The sequence below is a fragment of the Bubalus kerabau genome, chromosome 1 (genome assembly GCF_029407905.1).
Source record: "Bubalus kerabau isolate K-KA32 ecotype Philippines breed swamp buffalo chromosome 1, PCC_UOA_SB_1v2, whole genome shotgun sequence".
Lineage (NCBI taxonomy): Eukaryota > Metazoa > Chordata > Mammalia > Artiodactyla > Bovidae > Bubalus > Bubalus kerabau.
In genome coordinates, this window is record NC_073624.1 from 172,927,462 (window position 1) to 172,946,991 (window position 19,530).

The window sequence follows — 19,530 nt, forward strand, 5'->3', positions numbered from 1 at the left end:
CTCAAACAGGTGCTCAATATACTTATTGAAAGACTGAAGAGAAAATAGGTTTGCTCTTGTCAGTTGTCTACTTGCCTTACTATCATTTACAAAGATGCAGAGCTACACATACTATCCTGGCAAAACTGTTTCCTCCAGGAAGAACCAGGAACCCACGACCCAGAGGCCCAGGAAGCACCAGCATTAGCTCAGAACGAGTCTGGGAATGGGACAGACTCAGCCCGGCCTCTCCTGGCAAACAGTTACGAAGAACTACACTTCCCAGAATCCTTGGGTTCTGGTGTGGACTACATTTCCCAGAGGGGATAGCGATAGCCCCTGAGGGTCCCGGACCTGCGTGGGTTTTGCCGCTGGCGTGAAAGGCCTCCCGGCGTGAGGTCGACCCAGGCAGCACCTCAGACAAGTCCCTACCTGAAGCAGTTGTCTGGCCGTGTCAGTTCCGGAGCATAACACTTGCTGCCCGCGGAACCCCCGGAGGCCCGGGCGAGGTGAGCGGTGGAGTGTCGGGGATGCAGGAGGGAGGACCGGGCCTCGGGAGGATGCTGCGTCGGGGCGCGGGACAGAGGCCCAAGAGGCGAGAGCCGGTTCTTCGTGGGTGCCGGCAGGCCGTGGGCGGAGCGCCACCGGCTCTGTCTTCTTGGCACCACCGCCTCCCACAGATGTGCCCTGAACTCCGCAAGTCGGGCACTTCCTCCCCATTCGCCGGGTTCTGCCACCCTGCTGCTTTCTCCCGACCTGTTCCCAGCGAGCTACCTGCCTGGCTCCTGCGGGCGTTTTAATTTGCTCCTGGCCGGCAGTGAATGTGAAGATTATTTCCTCCCTCTAACATCGCCTCTGCCCTCCTTAGTGAAAGGCTTGTTTTGCGTGAGAAGTGAGTCACTGGTTTTCCCCAGTGGCAGAATCAGGACTGGAATCCCGATCTTCGGTTGCCTGTGCCTTCTCCCTAAAGCCTGCTCCCCGCTTTAGGAAAGCTGATGTGTTCCCTTCCGGAAGCAGGTTTTCCAGAAAAATCTGGAAATTGTTTCTTTGGCAGGAGAGGGAGGAGTTGGGTGGGAAGACTTGCGTGGAGAAAAGTTGTCACGTGCATGCAGGGAGGTTAAAGCATGTGCTCTGTGGCCAGCTGTGGTTGGAATCCTGGTACCACCCTCCCTTGGCTGTGTGGACTGGGGTAAGTTGCTCCCACTCTGCCCTCAGTGTCCTGATCTATAAAATGGGGGGTTGACAGTGCTAACTGTGCTCAATGATGCATTTAGTGCCTGACACTTGGTGAGGCTCAAGGAGCTGCTACTACTGCTGATAGAGTCCTAGGACCTTTTCCTCTGAGTCAGGGAGAGAGCTGGGCCTGGAACAGGATGACCCAGCCCTTCTCCCTGGTGCTGTCTATTCCTAGGTCCTTCTCTGAGGGCACATGGTATCATTCTCATTCTCTGTAAAGGTTTCAGAGCTGCTGATTCTGAGGGGTGGAAAGAGAAGGGGCTTCCTCCTGGCTCCCTTTTTCTTCTCTCAGATCTGACTTCTGGAGACTTCACCCATCCTCGAGGGAAACTGCTCAGAAAGAGGATATGGCTGCCGAACAGAGGGAAGCAAGGTCTCAGGTGAGTTCATTGCCCTCTCAAGTCTTATAGACAAATAGATTTTTTTTTTTAATCTTCAAACTGGAGTTCTCCCCCTAATACAATCTTCACCAGGATTTGGAGCCCATATCCTTTTCTCTTTGAAGAGCTGGGCAATGGAGGTAGGTGGTGGATTCCATAGGGAATGTTCACTTCCAACCTTGCAATCCATATCTAGTGTTTCCCTTTTTTTCCTGGTATGCACTCTTTTATTCATTAATCTCAGCTCACCATGTGATTACTAATTAGACAGGTAAGATGCCACACGTCTCATATCACTTGAGGGCATAACAAACAAACATGCAGACTTGGCAGCATTCCTTTCTGGCCTGGCCCCTTTGCTCATTCCTGTCCCTCTCCCTACTCTTGGCCAGAATGCTTTTCTTTTTCTTTCCACCCCTGAGAATCCTCATGCTATCTTTCCCAGGTTTTTTCCCCAGTCCATAGTTTTTAGTTTTAACTTTCTGGATCATGTATCTTGCTTCTATCACGCTCTTGAAAGCTGATCTTGACCTACTATTTTCATCTTTATTCTGTGGAAATCAAGGTGGGGCCCCCATCCAGGTTAACCATGTCAGAGGGAACATAAATGGAGAGGTCTCTTGACTTCAAGAGCAGAGAGAAGACTCCTCAGGAAGAGGCAGGGAGGATTTTGTGGGATATCAGTAGTGGAGAGTCAAGGTATACAGGGTGTACAGTTAGAAGTGGGGCTCTCAAGCCAGACAGCCAGGTTTGCACCCATATCCTCTGTTGCCATTTATAGGCCTTAGGCATCTGCATCTCTCTGTGCCTCAGTTTCCTCAGCTGTAGAATGAGAATAGCAACCATGCCTGCCTGCCTCATAGGGTAGATGAGAGGATCACGTGAAATCACAGCATGGAAAGTGTTTTAATCGGGGCTGGGCGCATCAGAGACGTTCAGTAGGTGGTGGTTGTGGTAGCTGAACGATATCATTCTAGTCCATGATACTATTACTGTTGGCAGATAGAAATGACTATACAGTGTTTTTCGGACCCAGAAAGTACTGTCAGTTTTTACTCATTTTCATCTAACAATAATATTGATACTTAATGTTGCTAGGGAATATCCCGAGGGCTTTACCTTTGTTCTCACTCTCATAACAGCGCAGCAGTTATTACCCCATTTTACATATGAGGGAACTGATGCTCAAAGAAGTCCAGTGACCTGAAATCAAACCCAGGTATGTCTGGCCTCTCAGTTCATGCTGGATATTGTCCAGCCGTTCCTCTGGTGCATTTCTCAGAATGCAGAGTAGGCCCAGACCCTGTGTTACCAGAGCTCTGTGCTGTGTGATGTTGTATGTCATCTGAAGCCACGAAATGTGGTGATTGATCTTCTGAGGCAACAGCTAGGACCTGCCTTTGTATATTAGAGCAGCTTGGCTTTCACATTCCATTCCAACAAAGTCAAGCTGCTCTCTTGCCCATAATCTTCTCCGTCCCTATATGACATTTCTCCCTAACCTTACATGCTGCGTGGACTTGTATGTAAAACTCAGTAACGGGATGTTTTAGGGTCAGAGAGAGAATATACCAAGTGCTGTGTTAAAAGGAGACTAGTTATCATCCTGTCTCTGCCATTAATAAAGTGTGTGACTTGGAATCCTAACTGCCCTGGATCTTGTGTTCCTTGTCTCTAAAATAAGGGTAAATGGAAATGATGTGTGGTCATATTCAGCTACACATTTTCCTTTGTTGTTCAAATTCATGCACTTTTCTTGTCTGTTAGTTAGATTGTAAATTCTTTGACAGCAAAGAATTGCTGTATTCCTCACCAATATTAATTTAATGCCTCATCTTACCATAAAAATATTGCATAATTGTGGAAAAAAACTTTACAGATAATAAAATATGCACATATATATGTGTATATGTATATATGCTTGTATATGTACATATGTGCATAGATGTGTATATGTGTGTGTATTTGTGTATATATTTTTCCATATATGCAAAAAAAAACCCCACCATCTGGAGATAATTGCTGTGAGCCATTTGTTATGTATCTCTCAGCATCATTTTCTATGTACATATTTAATTTTTTTCAAAAATGGGAACAAGCTACACATACTGATACATAACCTGCTTTTTGTAATTAATATTATCATGAATGTCTTTTTAAGTCAACATTATTGACTTATATCATCAGTTTTAATGATTGCCTAGTACTTTATATTGATGTGATAATAGGTAACATCTGAACCTTTAATATAAACTTGGTATGGTTTTAAGTACATTGTGTGCAGAATTTCAATTATTTACTAATTATTTGGTAGATTTTGAGAGGCCTTTTACAGAGTGGTTAAGAATGGAGCCTTAGACATGTACCTGAAATTGGAATCCCAGCACTACCACTGACCAGCTTTATGACTTTAGACAGATGTCTTCCCCTCTCTGTGAGTTCTCCTGTGTAAAATGAGGATAATAATAGTACCTTCTTCTCAGGGCTGTCATGAAGATAAAAGCTTTACACTAAAGATTAATATAAAGCTCTAAGAAAAGTACTTGGCCTGAAGAAAGCATTCAATAAATGATAGCACTTTAATTGCCACTATTGTCCTCAGGCTTCAGAGAGCACACAGATAATGCCTTAAATTATTTAACCCAGCCTCTGTCAATGATTATTTAGGTGGTTTCCATTTCTTTGCTCTTACTAACACCATAATAAATGTCCTTGTGTGTGCATTTTTTGGCATGGTTCATTGTCAAACAAATACAGTAATTTGGAGACTTAAAGAGTATAAACATTTTAACGCTCTTAATATGTTTTATTGAATTGCCTGAAGATAGATTATTCTGACGAACATTCCTACTAATGGCCTTAATACCTCCACACATCTCTGTGGTTAACATAGGGCATGGTTCAGACTTCATGCTACTCAGTATATATTTGTCACAAATCAAGTGTTCATTGAACTAGTGACTTGAACCTTTCAGAACCTAGAATAATATAGAAGCATTTCATGGTAACCTGACTACTTCCCATTGCTGCTGCCTTCACCCTGTGTGATGGGTGGTCCTGGGTGAGCTAGGATGGCTTGTCTCTACAGGTGTCAGTGACGTTCGAAGATGTGGCTGTGCTCTTTACACGGGATGAGTGGAGAAAGCTGGCTCCTTCTCAGAGAAACCTGTACCAAGATGTGATGCTGGAGAACTACAGTAACCTTGTCTCATTGGGTAAGGAAATTTCCTCTGATCGGAAATTGGGATAACTCAGCACCCAAATCCCTGGATAAAAGCCATGGATCATCAAAATTTCAGCTGAATTTTGCCTTAGCACTGTACAAATTGGATCTCCAAAAATAAATCTGAAAAATTTTTCCTCATAAGCATGAATGCCTCATGCCTCATGGATGGGATAGTCTACAGAGCTGCACATTAGAAATTCCCTCATAGTTCAAGCCATTCCCATTATGATGTGTTTGCTCATTTCTAAGCAGAGAGCATCCTTCAGCCCCCTTCTTTGACCCACCACTTGCCTTTCCCCGTTTTCTTTTCCAGCCAGATGAACACCATATGATCCTTTATTTTAAAAGATAGTGTCTTTATTTTAAAGCTAGATCGTGTCTTCTCATTTTAAACAAGCTACCTGTTACAGAATCCTTTCCATAGATACCTTTTATAGATATTAGTCTGGACATGTCACATACTTGTTTTTCTACAGAAAGCTAATGGTACCCTATTTCAGGGCTGCATGTTCATTGTGTTTCCCTAACATGTAACTAATTATTCCATCGTTAGGTTCTACAAGTCCCTTGCCTTTTCCCTAACCCGCTCCTTTACATCACAGGGGCATAGCTTGAGCACCCCACAGAAGCTCTTTGCCTCATCCTCAGTTTCCACTCAGAACCAGTTACCTCTTTGTGTCAAGACTGAGTTTGTTGTTGTTTGTATTTTTTTGTCCTTTTTTTTTTTTTTTTTTTTTTTGCTGTGAGCAGGACTCCCATTTTCCAAACCTGAAGTGATCTCCCTGTTGCAGCAAGGAGAAGATCCCTGGAAGGTAGAGAAAGAAAGCCCTGGAGATTCCTCTCTAGGTGAGTGGGTGGGGAATCTCTGCAAGCAGCAGTCTGGTAAATGAGTGGATGTGTGACTTGGAGATGTTGGTCAGTGAACTTTCTCCAGGTTCTCAGTCCTCAAGAAATGATGGAGAAGGAATGCTAAGGCCCCCAGTCACAAGCGTCCTCTTTTTCTCTTACAGTTACTTCACAGGTGAATCTCTCAGGATCTTTTTTCTTATTCTTTCCTGTTTCAGAGAAGGGCTACATTTTCATGTATTCATTCAGCAGACTTAGTATATTTAAGAAACTATAGCTGATTCATTCTGACTGAAGGCCAGCATTATAGGAAAAGAAATAGATGAGAAAGGAAATAGATTGGAAAGCCGGGTGGGGGCCACACTATGGGTGCTTTGGTACAGTTCTTAAAGATGAGAACTGTCTATGGTTGACTGCAAATAATTTAAGAATTTCTGATAGTTTTATTTATTTGTTGGTTGTATTTGGCTGGGCTGGGCCTTTGTCGCTCTGTGGGCTGCTGTCTGGTTGCCGTGCTCAGGCTTCTCACTGCGGTGGCTTCTCTTGTTGTGGCTCCCAGACTCCGGAGCACAGGCTCAGCAGTTGACTTTCATGGGCCAAGTTGCTTCTTGGCCTGTGGGATCGTCCTGGATCAGGGATTGAACCTGTGTCTCCTGCGTTGGCAGGCTGATTCTTTACCACTGAGCCACCAGAGAAGCCCCAATTCAAGAATTTTAAATTGAAGAATTATATGGTCCTTGATATTTTGGAAAGACTGGTCTGAGTCTGAGACACTTTAAACATCCTGAGGTGGGTTCCTGTGTTCGCACGCAGCACCAGTTAGAAAGAAGGAGCACTGGAGTGGGCTGAGCTCCAAGGCACGTGAGAAGCTAAAGCAAGTTACAGAGCATGATCATAACATGTCTCCATTTACGTGTAAAGAAAATTACATGGTGTTTGTCTACATGTATGCATGTGAAAGTAGCTCTGCTGCTGCTGCTGCTAAGTCGCTTCAGTCGTGTCCGACTCTGTGCGACCCCATAGACGGCAGCCCCCCAGGCTCCGCCATCCCCGGGATTCTCCAGGCAAGAACACTGGAGTGGGTTTGCCATCGCCTTCTCCAATGCATGAAAGTGAAAAGTGAAAGTGAAGCCGCTCAGTCCTGTCCAACTCTGAGCGACCCCATGGACTGCAGCCTACCAGGCTCCTCCGTCCATGGGATTTTCCAGGCAGAAGTACTGGAGTGGGGTGCCTTCTCCAGAAAGTAGCTCAGTCATGTCCAACTCTTTGTGACCCCATGGATATACAATCCATGGAATTCTCCAGGCCAGAATACTGCAGTGAGTAACCGTTCCCTTCTCCAAGGGATCTTCCCAACCCAGGGATCGAACCCAGGTCTCCCACTTTGCAGGAGGATTCTTTATACCAGCAGACCCACCAGGGAAGCCCCTGGTGTTATGCACGTTTGTCGACATGCATAATATGTGCTTAAGTGCTTAAAAAATGGTCAGGGGACACTAGTTACATGTGGATTGGGATCAAGAATGGGCATGATGAAAGGGGACTTTATTTACATTTAATTTTTTTAGAATTTTCACAAAATATACCCATGAAGTCCTTAATTATGTAATTTGAATTTAATAAGAATGTCACTTTGGAAACATTGTTGGGCTTAGAGTTGAAGTGAGAAAAAAATAGAGGTGGGAACCTTCTAGAGATTATTGAATAACGTAGGCAAGACATTACCTGGAAGAAGGCATGTGCAATGGGTTCAGGAGGAAAGAGGAGCGCCCCCTTTGTTAAGGGTATATGATGAGTTCAGTGTGGGATGGATTTCATTTGAGATGTGAATGAAATATGGGTAGAGGTCAGCAGTGGACAGTTATAGAAAGATTAGGGGGTTGGAACTCAGCAGGGAGGTCAGGGAGCCATCAGTGTGAGAGAAGCATTTAAATCTTGAGCTGAGAAGGTGAGGGAATGGAGGAGAGGTCAGTGTTCCAGGAAACCTCAACGTTCATGAGGTGGGTTAAGAAGGAAGATTCTGTGACTGAACCAGAGAAGTAGTCACCAGAGGAGAGAAATGGCAGAGGTGGCTGTCATGAAAATTGGGGACTGGCAGCTGTTGAATTGGGGAGGCTGGGGCTCTGGGAGAACCAAGTTCAAACCCTCATCCACTGCTTTCCTGTCCCGTGATAAACAGTGGTGCAACCTTGGACAGAAGGACACAGGTCTTACCCTAGCAGAGCTCAGTTGAGGGGAAGACTAAGTGCACACAGGAGTGTGGAATGACAGATTCTGGTGGGGATCTTGGGGGAAGAGCCACAGGAACTCTGTGAGAATCACATTCTCTGTGAGAATGTGGATCAGGAGGGGCAGTGTGGGCAGTGCTTCCCAAAGAAGGATACTTGGATGTGAGAAGCATTCACAGGGTGTGTGTAAGTCCAGAGAAAGGAAGCTGATGTGTAAAGGTGGGAACAGGGATAAAGGGGAAGGGTCCAGATCCTGCTGAGGTGGGAGCCCTATCATGGGACCTGGTCTGTGCCTGAGAGCTGGTCACAGCCTCTGAGGAGTTGAAGTAGCGTGGCCACAGGCTCAGGCTTATATTCTGCAAGGATCAGCCTGCAACCAGTCTGGAGCCACCTGGCGTAGACGTGGTAGGACTTGTCTTAGGTTGTTGTCAGTTCCCGATGAATCAGTGGACCCATCAAGATGTGGAATTGGGGCCCACCAGACACTTCATGGCAAATAGATGGGGAAACAGTGACTGACTTTATTATTTTTCTGGGCTCCAAAATCACTGCAGATGATGATTGCAGCCATGAAATTAAAAGACGCTTACTCCTTGGAAAGAAAGATATGACCAACCTAGACAGCATATTAAAAAGCAGAGACATTACTTTGTCAACAAAGGTCTGTCTAGTCAAGGCTATGGTTTTTCCAGGGTCATGTATAGATGTGAGAGTTGGACTATAAAGAAAGCTGAAGAATTGGTGCTTTTGAACTGTGGTGTTGGAGAAGACTCTTGAGAGTCTCTTGGACTGCAAGGAGATCCAACCAGTCCATCCTAAAGGAGATCAGTCCTGGGTGTTCATTGGAAGGACTGATGTGGAAGCTGAAACTCCAATACTTTGGCCACCTAATGCAAAGAGCTGACTCATTTGAAAAGACCCTGATGCTGGGAAAGATTGAGGGTAGGAGGAGCAGGGGACGACAGAGGATGAGATGGTTGAATGGCATCACCAACTCAATGGACATGGGTTTGGGTGGACTCCGGGAGTTAGTGATGGACAGGGAGGCCTGGCGTGCTGCAGTTCGTGGAGTTGCAAATAGTTGGACACGACTGAGCGACTGAAGTGAGTGAGTGAGTGAGACGAGCTATGAGACAGGCTGTCTCAATTCCTAAAGTGCCCACACCTTTAGGAGAGTGCTTGCTTCCCCATCCAAGGTGAGATCTTTTGAGATCTGAACCACACTTGGCTCTCTCTATAACTGTAATTTGGGAGAAATATACTAATCTTGCGGGAACAGCTGAAGATGACCACAAAATAAGCAGAGGACTCAGGCAGTAGGGAAGCAGTAGAGAGTTAGGAGAGGCGTCAGCCCCACTGCCAGGCATGGGCTGAGCCTGACATGGAAGATCAGAGGGAGAGAAGGAAGAATTGTTGCCCTTACCTTCGCCTTGACAGCCTCTGATCCATGAGGAGTCTGCCTTTCTGAGTTAAGCTTTAGTTGGATTAAATTGAATGAAAGTACAACTGTCCAGAGCTGTCCAGAGAGATTTTGGAGCCAGAAAATAAAGTCTGTCACTATTTCTATTGTTTCCCCATCTATTTGCCATGAAGTGATGGGACCGGATGCCATTATCTCAAGTTTTTTGATGTTGAGTTTTAAACCAACTTTTTCACTCTCCTCTATAACCTTCATCAAGAGGCTCTTTAGTTCCTCTTCACTTTCTGCCATAAGGGTGGTGTCATCTGCATATCTGAGGTTATTGATATTTCTCCCGGCAACCTTGATTCCAGTTTGTGCTTCATCCAGCCCGGCATTATGCATTATGTACTCTGCATATAAGTTAAATAAGCACGGTGACAATATACAGCCTTGATATACTCCTTTCTCAGTTTGAAACCAGTCCATTGTTCCATGCCTGGTTCTAACTGTTGCTTCTTGACCTGAAAACAGGTTTCTCAGGAGGCAGGTCAGGTGGTCTGGTATTCCCATCTCTTAAAGAATTTTCCACAGTTTGTTGGGATCCACACAGTCAAAGGCTTTAGCATAGTCAATGAAACAGATGTTTCTCTGGAATTCTCTTGCTTTTTCTATGATCCAACAGATGTTGGCAATTTGATCTCTGGTTCCTCTGCCTCAGATAAGTTTGTTTGCATCATATTTTAGATTCCACAAGTAAGTGATATAATGTGGTATTTGACTTTATCTTTCTGACTTACTTGACTTAGTATGATAATCTCTAGGTCCATTCCTGTTGCTACAAATGGCATTATTTCATTCTTTTTAATGGCTGAGTAGTAGTCCATTGTGTATATATACCACATCTTCCTTATCCTTCCATCTTTTGATGGACATTTAGGTTGTTTCTATGTCTTGGCTATTGTAAATGGTGCTGCTGTGAACTTTCGGGTGTGTGTATCTTTTTGAATTACAGTTTTTTCCAGACATATGCCCAGGAGTGGGATTGCTGGATCATATGGCAACTCTGTTTTTAGTTGTTCTGAGGAACTTCCATGCTGTTTTCCATAGTGGCAGAACCAATTTATATATCCACCAACAGTATAGGAGGATTCCCTTACCTCCACACCCTTTGCAGCATTCTTCCATCTATTTTAATCCCCTCATCATGTGTTATTTTCTCTCAGAGTCCTTACCACTGCAGAATAGTTAGTATTTATTTATAATCTGCTCTGTCTCTGAATTATAAACTCCTTTGTGCTGGGTTGTCTGTTTCATTTGTACCTATTTCCCCAATACCTAAAATAGTGCCTGGTCCAAGTCAGTTTCCAGTTAATGAATGCATGAATGACTTGCTTAGCCTAGTGGTAATGGAGACAGAAAGAAGGAAACCAGTTTCAGAGATATTTAGGAAATAAAGGCAGCAGGAATTAAAGGTGGATTCAATATGGAATATAAGGGATATTGAGTTGTCAGGGTTGCCTGCTTGGCTTGTGACTTGTTTAGGGAGGGACAATGATATCATTCACTGAGATAGTGGTACTAGATCAGATTTGGGGGACTGATACCAATTTGAGTTTTTACTTTAGAGGGAATTTTGCCTTTTTTTTGTTAAAAAAAAGCTTTCATTTTAAGATAATTGTAGATTCACATAAGAAGTATTGAAACTTTTTGGCCAACCCAATAGTACAGAGAGATCCATTGGTCCTTCACCCAGTTCCAGAACTATAATAGAAGATTGCAAATAAGATATTGATACAGTAAAGATATGGAAGAATTCCTTCTGTCACCATATGGATCCTACCTGCTACCCATTTTTAGACACACCCACTTTCCTCTGATTCCTTGTCCCTGTTTCTCACCTCCCCTTGTTCTTTCTCTTTTGTAACTCCTAGTCCATTTCTATAATTTTGTCATTTCAAGAATATTATTTAAATGGTCATACAGTATGTTACATTTTAGGATTTTTCTTTTCACTCAGCATAATTCTCTGGAAAATTTTTAAAGTAGTTTCTTGTATCAATATTTCATTCCTTTTGATTGCTGAATAGTTTTTTGTAAAGTACACACACATACCACAGTTATATAACCATTCACTTGTTGAAGGATATAGATTGTTTCCAGTTTCTGACAATTACAGGTAACATGGCTAAAAACATTTGTGTATAGGTTTTTGTACAAAAGAAAATTTTCATGTCTCTGTGATAAATGCCCAGGAGTATAATTGCTGGGTCATGTTGTAGTTGCATGTTTAGGTTTTGAAGACACAACCAAATTGTTTTCCAGAGTGGCTGTACCAATTTATATTCTACCAGCAATGCAGCAGCATATGAATGATTCAGTTTCTATGTATCCTTGCCAACATTTTGTGTTGTTGCTACTTTTAGTTTAGCCATTCTGATAGGTATATACGGGGTTTCCCTGGTGGCTCAGATGGTAAAAAAATCTGCCTGCAATGCAGGAGACCCAATTATACCTATAATTTAACTTGCATCTTCCTAAGTTCTAATAACATTGCACATATTTTTTTGTGCTTTTTTGATATCTGTATATCTTCTTTGGTGAAATGTCTGTCTGTATCTTTTATCCATTTTCTAATTGTATTGTTTGGTTTTTTGCTGTTGAGATTTGAGAGTTTTTTAATACATTCTGGATCATAGTCACTTGATGGATATGTGGTTTGCAAATATTTTCTCCTAGTCTTTAGTTTCCCCTTTCATTCTCTTAACTGTGTCTCTTGAAGAATGAAAGTTTTAATTTTGATGAGCTCCAGTTCCTCAATGCTCCCTTTTATGAATTGTCCTTTCATTAAGTCTAAGAACTCTTTACTTATCCTTAGATCTTATAGATATTCTTCTGCATTTTTTTCTAAAAGTGCTATAGTTTTACATTGAACATTCATCTCTGTGATTCTTTGGGGTTAATTTTTGTATTAGATGTAAGATTCAGTCAAGACTCATTATTTCTGCTGGTGGACAGTCAGTTGTCCCAGCATTATTTGTTGAATAAGCTGTCTTCTTTCACTCAGTTCTTTTACACCTTTGTCCAAAAGCAGTTGAGCACACGAGTGACTTTATTTCTAGGTGTTCTCTGCTGTTCCACTGATCTGTGTGTCTTTCCCTCTACCTGCATCACACAGTTTTGATTACTGTAGCTATATATAGGCTTTAATATTGGGTAGGTTGATTATTCCTAGTTTCTTCTTCCTCTTCGAAGTTGCTTTAGGTATTCTAGTTTCTTTGCTTTTCCATGTCAATTTTAGAATAATCTTATTTATATCTACATGCAGAGATATTGTAGTAAACCAAGTAAATTTCGAGACAATTGAGGTCTTTACTAGGCTGAATCTTCCAGTCCGTGAATATGGTATATCTTACCATATATTTCGGAGAAGGCAGTGGCACCCCACTCCAGTACTTTTGCCTAGAAAATCCCATGGACGGAGGAGCCTGGTAGGCTGCAGTCCATGGGGTCGCTAAGAGTCGGATACGACTGAGCGACTTCACTTTCACTTTTCACTTTCATGCATTGGAGAAAGAAATGGCAACCCACTCCAGTATTCTTGCCTGGAGAATCCCAGGGATAGGGGAGCCTGGTGGGCTGCTGTCTATGGGGTCGCACAGAGTCGGACATGACTGAAGCGACTTAGCAGCAGCAACCATATATTTAGTTCTATTTTGTTTTTGTTTTTGCCCATGCCACATGATTTGTGAGATCTTAGTTCCCCAACCAGAGATTGACCCTGGCCCTTGGGCCCTTAACAGTGAAAGTGCTGAGTCCTAACCACAGACCCACCATGGAATTCCCCATTTAGCTCTTATTTAATTTCTTTCATCAATGTTTCATAATTTTCATGATACAAGTCTTGTATATATTTTGTTACATTTATACTTAAGTGTTTTTGAGTAATTATAAATGGTACTATAAATATAAGTTCATTGCCCATATGTCCATATTACGTAGATATAATACTGATTTTTGTATGTTTGTCTTTATCCTGTAACCTTCCTAAATGTCTTATAGTTTTAGAAAATGTTTTGTAGATTCTGAGGAATTTTCTTTGTACTGTTATCTACAAATAGGGATAGTTCTATTTCTTCCTTTCCAATTTGTACACCTTTTATTTCATTTTTTTGCCATGTTGTACTAAGTAGACTTTCAGTACTATACTGATTATGAGTGGTGAGAACAGACATGGTTGCCTTGTTCCAGATCTTAGGTATAAAGCATTCAGCCTTTCACCATTAAGTATAATGATGTGTGTGCTTAGTCTCTCAGTCATATCTGACTCTTTGTGAACCCATGAACTGTAGCCCATCCAGTTCATCTGTCCATGGAACTGTCTAGGCAAGAATACTGAAGTAGGTTGCCATTTCCTTCTCCAGGAGATCTTCCTGACCCAGAGATCGAACCCACATCTTTTCCATCTCCTGCATTGACAGGCAGATTCTTTACCACTGAGCTACTGGGGAAGCCCAAGTGTAATATTAGCTCTAGGTTGTTGTGGATACTCTTTTATCAGGTTAAGATATTTTTCTGGGATGGCAAATGACCTTCACTTCACCAGATTACAAATTACATTTATAACCTAATAATTAGAAAAGATTTAAGAGTTCACCAACCAAGGTAGGTGAACCTTGTTTCCTAATTGAAAAAATTTAGGACAAAGTTCATTTCAGTTGCTCAGTCATGTCTGACTCTTTGCAACCCCATGGACTGCAGCACGCCAGGCCTCCCTGTCCATCACCGATTCCCGGAGTTTACCCAAACTCATATCCATTGAGTTGGTGATGCCATCCAACCATCTCATCCTCTGTCGTCCCCTTCTCCTCCTGCCCTCAATCTTTCCCAGCATTAAGGTCTTTTCAAATGAGTCAGCTCTTCGCATCAGGTGGCCAAAGTATTGGAGTTTCAGCTTCAACATCAGTCCTTCCAGTGAACACTCAGGACTGACCTCCTTTAGGATGGACTGGTTGGATCTCCTTGCAGTCCAAGGGATTCTCAAGAGTTCTCCAGCACCACAGTTCAAAAGCATCAATTCTGCGCTCAGCTTTCCTTATAGTCCAACTCTCACATCCATACATGACCACAGGAAAAACCATAGCCTTGACTAGACGGACCTTTGTTGGCAAAGTAATGTCTCTGCTTTTTATATGCTGTCTAGGTTGGTCATAACTTTCCTTCCAAGGAGTAAGTGTCTTTTAATTTCATGGCTGCAGTCACCATCTGCAGTGATTTTGGAGCCAAAAAAATAAAGTCAACCATTGTTTCCACTATTTCCCCATCTGTTTGCCATGAAGTGATGGGACCGGATGCCATGATCTTAGTTTTCTGAATGTTGAGCTTTAAGGCAACTTTTTCACTCTCCTCTTTCACTTTCATCAAGAGGCTCTTTAGTTCTTCGCTTTCTGCCATAAGAGTGGTGTCATCTGCATATCTGAGGTTATTAATATTTCTCCTGGCAATCTTGATTCCAGCTTGTGCTTCATCCAGCCCAGCGTTTCTCAAGATGTCCTCTGCATATAAGTTAAATAAGCAGGGTGACAATATACAGCCCTGACCTACTCCTTTTCCTATTTGGAACCAGTCTGTTGTTCCATGTCCAGTTCTAACTGTTGCTTCCTGACCTGCATACAGATTTCTCAAGAGGCAGATCAGGTGGTCTGGTATTCCCATCTCTTTCAGAATTTTCCACAGTTTGTTGTGATCCACACAGTCAAAGGCTTTCACATAGGGAAATTCAAATGCTGCCTGTGTAAATAGTGTTAATTTCATTGGCTGTGAGATGTTTTGCTTTTTGTTGCTTTTTCTTAATGCCCTTTGAGAAATGTGTTTGGAAATATTTTCAGATGAGATGATAAGTTTGGGATTTGCTTTAGCCCATCTGATGGAGGAGGAGTGAAGCTTATATATGAAGTGTTGGTGGTTTTTGAAGCATTGTACAATTCTCTCTAGTTTCATATATATTAAAATTTTTCCATAATAAAAAGTTATTTAAATTGACATTGCCAAAAACATTGTCTATACCAGCATTTCTTTTTTCAGTAAGACGGAGGGTGTTCACAAATGTGCAGTACTACACCCGTGTATAATCATACTGTTATGTATAATTCCCAGCATACCGATTTTAATTCTCTCAGTCTCTGGTTCACAAGAAGCCTTGTGAAAGTGCCAATTAAAGTCACATTTTCGTTAAGATATAACTTTGAATCTGACTAATTATTGGATAAATCAGGGGAATGCTTTAGAAAATACGGCCAAAAGCCTATTTTGGGTTAAAAAAAAAAAAAAAAGATACTGATTCTGCCTTCAACCCTCATGCTTATCCCTTCATATAATATTGGGGAAAGTTTTGTTAAATCTCCTGCCAACCCAGAAAAACCTCTCCAAAAGACAGAAAACATTGTCACTATTGAATAAGAATTAAACTAGACTGCATAGGTAACCTGCTGATGAGATCACAATAACAGAAAAAAAACCCACCCTTTTTTAACGTAGCTGAGAATTACATATTCTTGAGAATACATGTTCTTGAGGTTAATTGTCATTTGTCTTCATCCTGGTGGCTCAGATGGTAAAGAATCTGCCTGTAGTGTGGGAGACCCAGGTTTGATCCCTGGGTTAGGAAGATCCCTGGAGAAGGGAATGGCAACTCACTCCAGTAATTTTGCGTGGAAAATTCCATGGACAAAGGAGCCTGGCAGACTACAGTCCATGGGTCACAAAGAGTCGACATGACTGAGCGACTAACACTTTCATTTTCAAGGGGACTGACGACAACACAGCTATACATTTTTTTGTATTTATTCTAAATGCACCAGGCAGTTGGGCTATATGTCCTAGTGATAAGAAAACTTCTAGTATCCTATGATGAGCAGATAGTGCCAGTTTGGAACTAGGCACTAGGCTAAACTTTCACAAGAACAGGAAGATAGTATCACTATATTTCTTGATGTTTATATTTCAAAGAGATGGCTCCCAAGCTCTTAAGAATTTTTAGTGCTGGTTTCTAATGCTAGCAGAAGCTTTACAAGTTTAAATACATATCAAAGCTATAGAGGAATGATTTACAAATAAAAGTTTTCTCAAAGAATATGCTAAGAAAAAGGGTGGGAAAGCACATATCTTTCCATTTTGACAAAAGGGAAGATTCAGTTTTTAAATTTCCACTAGCAAACTACTAATCCCCTGAAATCCTAGGAAACTGTTACTATTGCCTGAACATCTTTCCTGCCGATATCCTCCACTGTCGAAGGATAGTTTGGATACTCTTTAAAGCGCACATTTGTTTCTGTTTCTATCTTTTATTTTCATTGTAGAAGTGATCACATTTTGCATTGATTGCACATTGAATTAATTTGTTTCTCATGTTAAACTAGGCTCCTGGAGGAAACAAAACATTTCTTTTTTTTTTTTTTTTTTCCGATGGTTAATAGGTTTTATTGTATTGGTTAAAATAATACTAAAAGAACCATACATTTAGAATGTAATGTGAACATTGCACTTGAAAGAGTTTTTTCAACTTCAGACATGCTGTAGATCAAACATAACCTGCTGCTGTTCTTCATTTTAGCTCTTTTTAATGACCATTGAAATACACCATCTTTCAGTGTTTCCTTCACATTTCTAATGTTTAAACACATTTTTATATCTTTCTCAGTCTGAGGGAAAAGGCCATACCAATACAAGAGTCTGAGAAGGAGGATCCAGTCACTCCTATTAGTGGAGGGGGCCCATTGTCACCCCTTCTTTTCATTACTGGATCCCTAGTGTCTTACAGAGCAGGAGTCCGGGTAGCAGGAGGTGAGTGGTAAGCTGCATGACAGGAGTGAGCAGCAGGAGAGCAAGGGAAGTTTCATCTGTATTTATAGCACCTCCCTATCGATAGCATTTACCACCTGAGCTCTTAACTCCTGTCAGATCAGCTGTGGCATTAGATTCTCATAATGGCATGAATGCTACTGTGAACTGTACTTGCAAGGGATCTAGACTGCTCACTCTTTATGAGAATCTAATGTTTGATGTGATGTGGAACTGAGGTGTTGATGCTTTTGCTGGGGGTTTGGGTGCAAATACAGATTATCCTTAGCAGAAAGGTTTGACTGCACAGAGACCATAATAAATCAATTGCTTAAAGACTGATATCAAAACCCTATCAGTGAGTGGCAAGTGACAACTAAGATGTATCTGGTGGCAGGCTTTATAGGGGCAAGTGAGTTGATGAATTGTACAGCTGTATCTAGTGGTGGGCTTTAAATCAGAATCTTACACTTATTTTAGTCCACGCATGGCCTGTCCATTATTTTATTTATCACTTCTATACACATCTCTTTCCCTCATTGCACACTTGTCTCAGTCACAGTTTTGATAAACCTACAAAGTAACCCTTGCCAAAATAAGTAAAAAACAAACATCACTGGGGAGCTTCTTTGAAAAGGGTGAAAGACACAATAATGAGACAGCAGAAGGCTTTAAGACTGCCAACAAAAATAAAGCGGTATTTAAAAGAAAATGGGGCTTCCTTGGTGGTCCAGTTAAGAATTAACCTTACAATGCAGGGGGCACTGGTTTGATCCCTGGTCCAGGATGATCCCACATGCTGCAGGGCAACTAAACATTTGCACCACAACCGCTGAGCCTGTGCTCCAGAACCCAAGAGCTGCAACTGCTGAAGCCCTTGCATTATAGAGCCAATGCTCTGCGCCAAGAGAAGCCACTGCAGTGAGAAGCCTGCAGTCTCCACAACTAGAGAAAGCCTGCGCACAGCAATGAAGACCCAGCAGCCAAAAATAAAAATAAATAATAAAAGTTAAATAGAATACCAGGAGTCCAACTTAAATTACAGGTTTATTGAAACAGGTGATTCACATTCTCTAAGCCCACTTTGTATAGTATGTGATGACTGGCTATCCAACAAAGTTTCGAAACCTTCGAAACTGCTTTACCACGGGAAGACCAAGCACCCTGCAATAAAATGCAAGTCTCTGGAGTTTTTCAAAGGGGGAAAAAAAGAAAGTGAATACGAAGAACAGAAGCAATTACTGAAGGCCACCACTTCATCAAATGTGTCTGCACTGAGCATCATTCTTAGGGCTAACTTCATTGCTAAAGGTAAGAAGTCCTTTACTATTGGTGAAGAGTTGATCCTGTCTGCTGCTAAAGTTCATTTGTCATGAACTTTAGGAGAGGCTGCAGTTCAAAAGGTGGCATGTGTTCCTCTTTCGGCTAGCACTGTAACTAGACAAATGGATGAAACAGCAGAGGATATTGAGGCACAATTGTTAGAGAGGATTAATGAGTCACTGTGGGGCGCAATCCAGGTTGATGAGTCTACCAGTGTTGAAAACAGGAAAACAGTGCCTGGTTTTGTGCAATCTGTTTTTCAGGAGGATATGCAGGGGGATATGTGCACTTGTGTTGGCAACCAACATCACAGCTGCAGAACTATTCAAGAATGATTTCATATCAGGGAAACAGAACTGGTCATTTTGTATCTGTATATGCGTGGACAGAGTGGCTGCCATGACTGAGCTCTTAACTCTTTTGTCAGATCAGCAGTAGCATTAGATTCTTAAAATAGTGTGAATGCTACTGTGAACTGTACATGCTAGGGATCTGGGTTGCTCACTCTTTATGAGAATCTAATGCTTGATCTGGTATGGAACTGAGGTGTTGATGCTATTGCTGGGGCTGGTTGGGGGCAGGGAGGGTGGGGTGCAAATACAGATTATCCTTAGCAGAAAGGTTTGACTGCACAGAGACCATAGTAATGTCTTTAGACCATTATTAGATGGTCAGAAAACCACTAGATGGCTTTCTGGTTTCATTCAGTGCAGTTCAGTCGGTCAGTCGTGTCTGCCTTTTTGCGACCCCATGGACTGCAGCACGCCAGGCCTCCCTGTCCATCACCAACTCCTGGAGCTTGCTCAAACTCATGTTCATCGAGTCAGTGATGCCATCCAACCATCTCATCCTCTGTCGTCCCCTTTTCCTCCTTCCTTCAATTTTTCCCAGCATCAGGGTCTTTTCCAATGAGTCAGTTCTTCACATCAGGTGGCCAAAGCATTGGAGTTTCAGGTTCAGCATCAGGCCTTCCAATGAATATTCAAGACTGATTTCCTTTAGGATTGACTGGTTTGATCTCCTTGCAGTCCAAGGGACTCTCAAGAGTCTTCTCCAACACCACTGCTCAAAAGC

General features: G+C 42.2%; 1 protein-coding gene across 6 annotated transcripts in view; it reads left to right on the forward strand.

Moving 5' to 3' along the window:
- The first annotated feature begins 282 nt into the window (after nucleotides 1–282).
- Nucleotides 283–19,530, forward strand: part of LOC129623061 (zinc finger protein 354B) — a 47,533-nt gene continuing 28,285 nt past the window's right edge. Inside the window, exons 1-5 of one of the 6 annotated variants that reach the window (XM_055540087.1) lie at nucleotides 283–488; nucleotides 1,034–1,168; nucleotides 1,508–1,595; nucleotides 4,684–4,810; nucleotides 5,572–5,667. In XM_055540087.1, coding sequence (XP_055396062.1) covers nucleotides 1,104–1,168; nucleotides 1,508–1,595; nucleotides 4,684–4,810; nucleotides 5,572–5,667 — 376 coding nt within the window. In that variant the 5' untranslated portion in view covers nucleotides 283–488; nucleotides 1,034–1,103. Of the gene's footprint in view, nucleotides 489–1,033; nucleotides 1,169–1,435; nucleotides 1,596–2,737; nucleotides 2,815–4,683; nucleotides 4,811–5,571; nucleotides 5,668–19,530 lie in introns of all 6 variants that reach the window. The other 5 variants (XM_055540098.1, XM_055540067.1, XM_055540078.1 and 2 more) reach the window with 5 other exon arrangements.